Source organism: Erpetoichthys calabaricus, chromosome 3 (genome assembly GCF_900747795.2).
Source record: "Erpetoichthys calabaricus chromosome 3, fErpCal1.3, whole genome shotgun sequence".
Taxonomy (NCBI): domain Eukaryota; kingdom Metazoa; phylum Chordata; class Cladistia; order Polypteriformes; family Polypteridae; genus Erpetoichthys; species Erpetoichthys calabaricus.
Window position 1 is genome coordinate 236,217,654 of NC_041396.2, and position 3,428 is coordinate 236,221,081.

General features: G+C 34.7%; 1 protein-coding gene across 1 annotated transcript; it reads right to left on the minus strand.

Annotated features, from left to right (window-relative positions):
- Positions 1-2,131: 2,131 nt before the first annotated feature.
- On the minus strand, positions 2,132-3,428 carry LOC127526943 (trace amine-associated receptor 9-like). The gene has a single exon (XM_051924184.1). It carries the CDS (start codon positions 3,385-3,387, stop codon positions 2,371-2,373), a length of 1,017 nt encoding a protein of 338 aa, XP_051780144.1. The 5' UTR covers positions 3,388-3,428; the 3' UTR covers positions 2,132-2,370.

A 3,428-nucleotide genomic window follows, 5' to 3' on the forward strand; every position in this document is an offset into this window, starting at 1 on the left:
AGGGCTCCCAAAGCATCCGGGCACCCCCTGGCAGTGACCACGGGCCCCTACAGGGTTGAGCTTCCATTCTCTGTACCCATGGTCACCATAGCCACCAGGGTGGTCGCCCCCACGTGGTCTGGGGCAGGTGTAAGCCCTCTTCCAGTCCTCTGGGACGTCCCAGCCAGGTCGCCCCCCCCCAGCCACCCGTGACAATGTATAGGATTTGATTACTTTTTTAGTAATGAGTAATCTAACTAAGTTACTTTTAAAAGTAACATTTCCCCAATCTTGTTTAAAAGGAACTGGCTGCTGCTGGCCCAGCAGAACCTTATCAGCTTAGGTTGCAATGTTATAGAGGAATGGGAAAAACAATGTTTTTTCAGGCCTCTTGCCAGATACTATATATCACCATTTTTTCAGAGAGAAAGTATTACTAGCTTAGGTTCTGGATAGGTTCTCTCAGAATGTAGCAGTTCAATGTATCAATATGTCCTGACTACTTCTCTAGGGACATTGATCTGAGCACAGATTGCATGTAAAATACATAACTAGAATGTCCTTTAGACTGAAGTACATCAGGCACCTGAGTCATTACGTCATTCCACAATTTTGCATACATATCCATATATTCACCTCTCTGTTTTCTTTACCCATCTCTTTTTGTTCTTGGTAATTTATTGTCTTATTGATTCAATCATTCATCATGAAAAAAAGTTTTACACATTTTACATCATTACTGTGTCACAGTTGATTTCAGCAGCACTGGGAAAATGACAGAAAACATCTTTGGAATAAGCTGCATGTCTACTATAAGTCATAATCATGCCGGCACCACACACATTCTGACAGTCTACAGTGCACTGAATTGTTTTTGTTTGAAGAGAACATGGAAAAAAGCACTCCAGACACAGAAAGAGCTCCACACAGACAGTGACCAGCTGGGATCTGAAACATTTTCAACTAATTAGGAGCAAAACTGACCAGTATGCTACCATCCCTACTTTTGTGAATATACACACAGAAATGCAAACACAGCATATAGAGAGAGAAAGACAGCCAGTCCAGTCACACACACCACATTAACAAAATACTGTTTCAAGGCCACCTAGCTAAATACATGTACATTAAACATACTAATAAAAAAAACACTGTTGCGATTACTTAAGGTTTTAAATGACCACTTTTAATTTTATTAATGATGACTTCATATAGAACATATTATTTACAGTATATTTAAAAGGAATTATTTACAGAGTCAAGTTAAGCAGCAAGTTCATCTTTTTTTTCACATCGTATTCAAGATAATCCCACCTTCATCTGGGTGTCTCCCACGCTTGTGGTGTATATGCATGTTTGCTGTGGTTACGATTACCTGGAGATCAGTTAATACAAAAAGCTTGTTTGCCTAATGCTCCCACTTGGGTCCTTTAAAAAATTCTGTTGTATTAGGTGTTAGCCTGAAATCAGTTAATTAAAAAGTGGGCTGTGTTTCCCTTTATTTTTAAAATGACATTCATTGGTGTTGCAGTAGAGTGATATTTTTTGGTTATGCAAATTAATAATATTTTCTCTTTTTGTTGTCTTCCAAATGATTTAATCATTCATATTTACCTACTTAGTAATTTGGAACATTAAAACAAACACTTAAAAATTCAGTTTCATAGAAGTAAAGATCTGAAAATAATGTTTCAACAGCCTGTATATCACCGACAGAAATAACAAAAGTATTAGTTCAACAGTTTTTTTAAATTGTTTTTCAGGTATTTCATCTCATCTTTAATCTCTCTTTAGGTCCTTTCTTTGTAATACTGTCAATAAATTAAAACATTTTATTATTCTGTCTAATGTGCTTTTTACTTTATATGAACAAACATTAATCACACTAAGTTATATTTTACTTCTCAGATTTTTTCCATGAGAAGAAACAACATTATATTTGTTAAATTTGTTTTGAGTTATGCTATATTTTATATTATTGACGATATTGCTTGTTTTCACATCTAACAAAAAGAAGAAATATGCAAAGTTTAAACTGAGAATATAATCATTCAACTGCTAGATGATAGTATATCATCTTTTATGAAGAACTGAAATTAAAACATGTTGAAGTGTAGAGTGTACATAAAGGCACATGATTTTTTGGCTCATAAATTAAACATGTTTACCACAAATACAAGAATTCAGTTTAAAATTAATTTGCAAAAGAATACCTAAAATAAAAGTGTAATCCTGAAGGACTCGATCAAAACCATCTTTTATTTTCTAATGAAACAACTAAAAATTTTGAAGTACCATAGCAGTCTAAAGCATGCGATTTAGAAATTAATTCTCTACAAACCTGATAAGTGAAATGTGTTTCTGTGCATTCACATGTACTTTATTTTAATTCTACTTTTCAGGAAATAAGTTAGTTAGTGAGGATGCCGGTTGAAATATTTTAAAAGTTGCCATCATTTTCAGAGATTTCTGAAACCAGGGGTAAAAAAAAGCATAAATGAATGGATTCATGCCATAGTTTATTACAAACAGCAAACCAAATCCATCATGTAAATCATACATGAAAAGACTAGAAAGAGACTGAGCAGGTAAACTTTCAAGAATTGGACCAATGAGGAAGTTTGGTGACACACAGATAATAAAAACTGCCACAACTATCCCTAATGTTTTAGCAGCCTTTCTCTCAGATGATTTAGACAGATTGCTTTTTTTGCTCTCGCCATTTTCCATTTTCTGCACAGAAGCTCTGATAGCTCTTGCATGACTCTTTGCAACTAAAAATATAATTGCATATAAAAATATCATAATTGCAACTGGCAAAGCAAAGATAAAAACAAGATAAACACTCCACCAGAATGCAGAATGAATTATCCTGCACAGACCGTCACATTCTTCCATGTCAATTGAACCACCACTGAAATGAAGAAATATCAATGTGAACAAAAGGGATACAAGCCATACAAGTGCAATGCAAAAGGCCATTACAGCATTAGTCATTTTACTGCTGTAAAAGAATGGATGACACACAGCAATGTAACGATCCATTGAAATGACAACCAAATGTGCAACAGAAGCTGAACTCAATAGAATTGCATAATTGAGATAAAAAGGGCAAATTCCTTTTCCAAAATACCAGCAATATTCTATTGTTGAAGAAAATTCAAAAGGCATAACAAGCAGACCTATCAGAAAATCTGCAACAGCTAGTGAGAGAACAAGAAAGTTAGTGGGTGTATGAAGCTGCTTGAAATGAGAGACAGAAATAACCACCAAGAGATTCCCAAAGACTGTTGCCACAATAACAACTCCTGAGAAAAAGTAAAGCAACAAAGATGTTTCAGGTTCTCTGTCTAATTTTATGCAAGATTTATTATTGTTTGTATAGCAATGACCCACATTTAAATCCATGATGAATGCTCTTTTCAAACTTCTTCACTTGGTTATTTCAA

What these genes read in the sequence shown, in the direction of transcription:
- LOC127526943 (XM_051924184.1), bottom strand. Translation starts at nt 3,387, where the DNA reads ATGGATTTAAATGTGGGTCATTGCTATACAAACAATAATAAATCTTGC.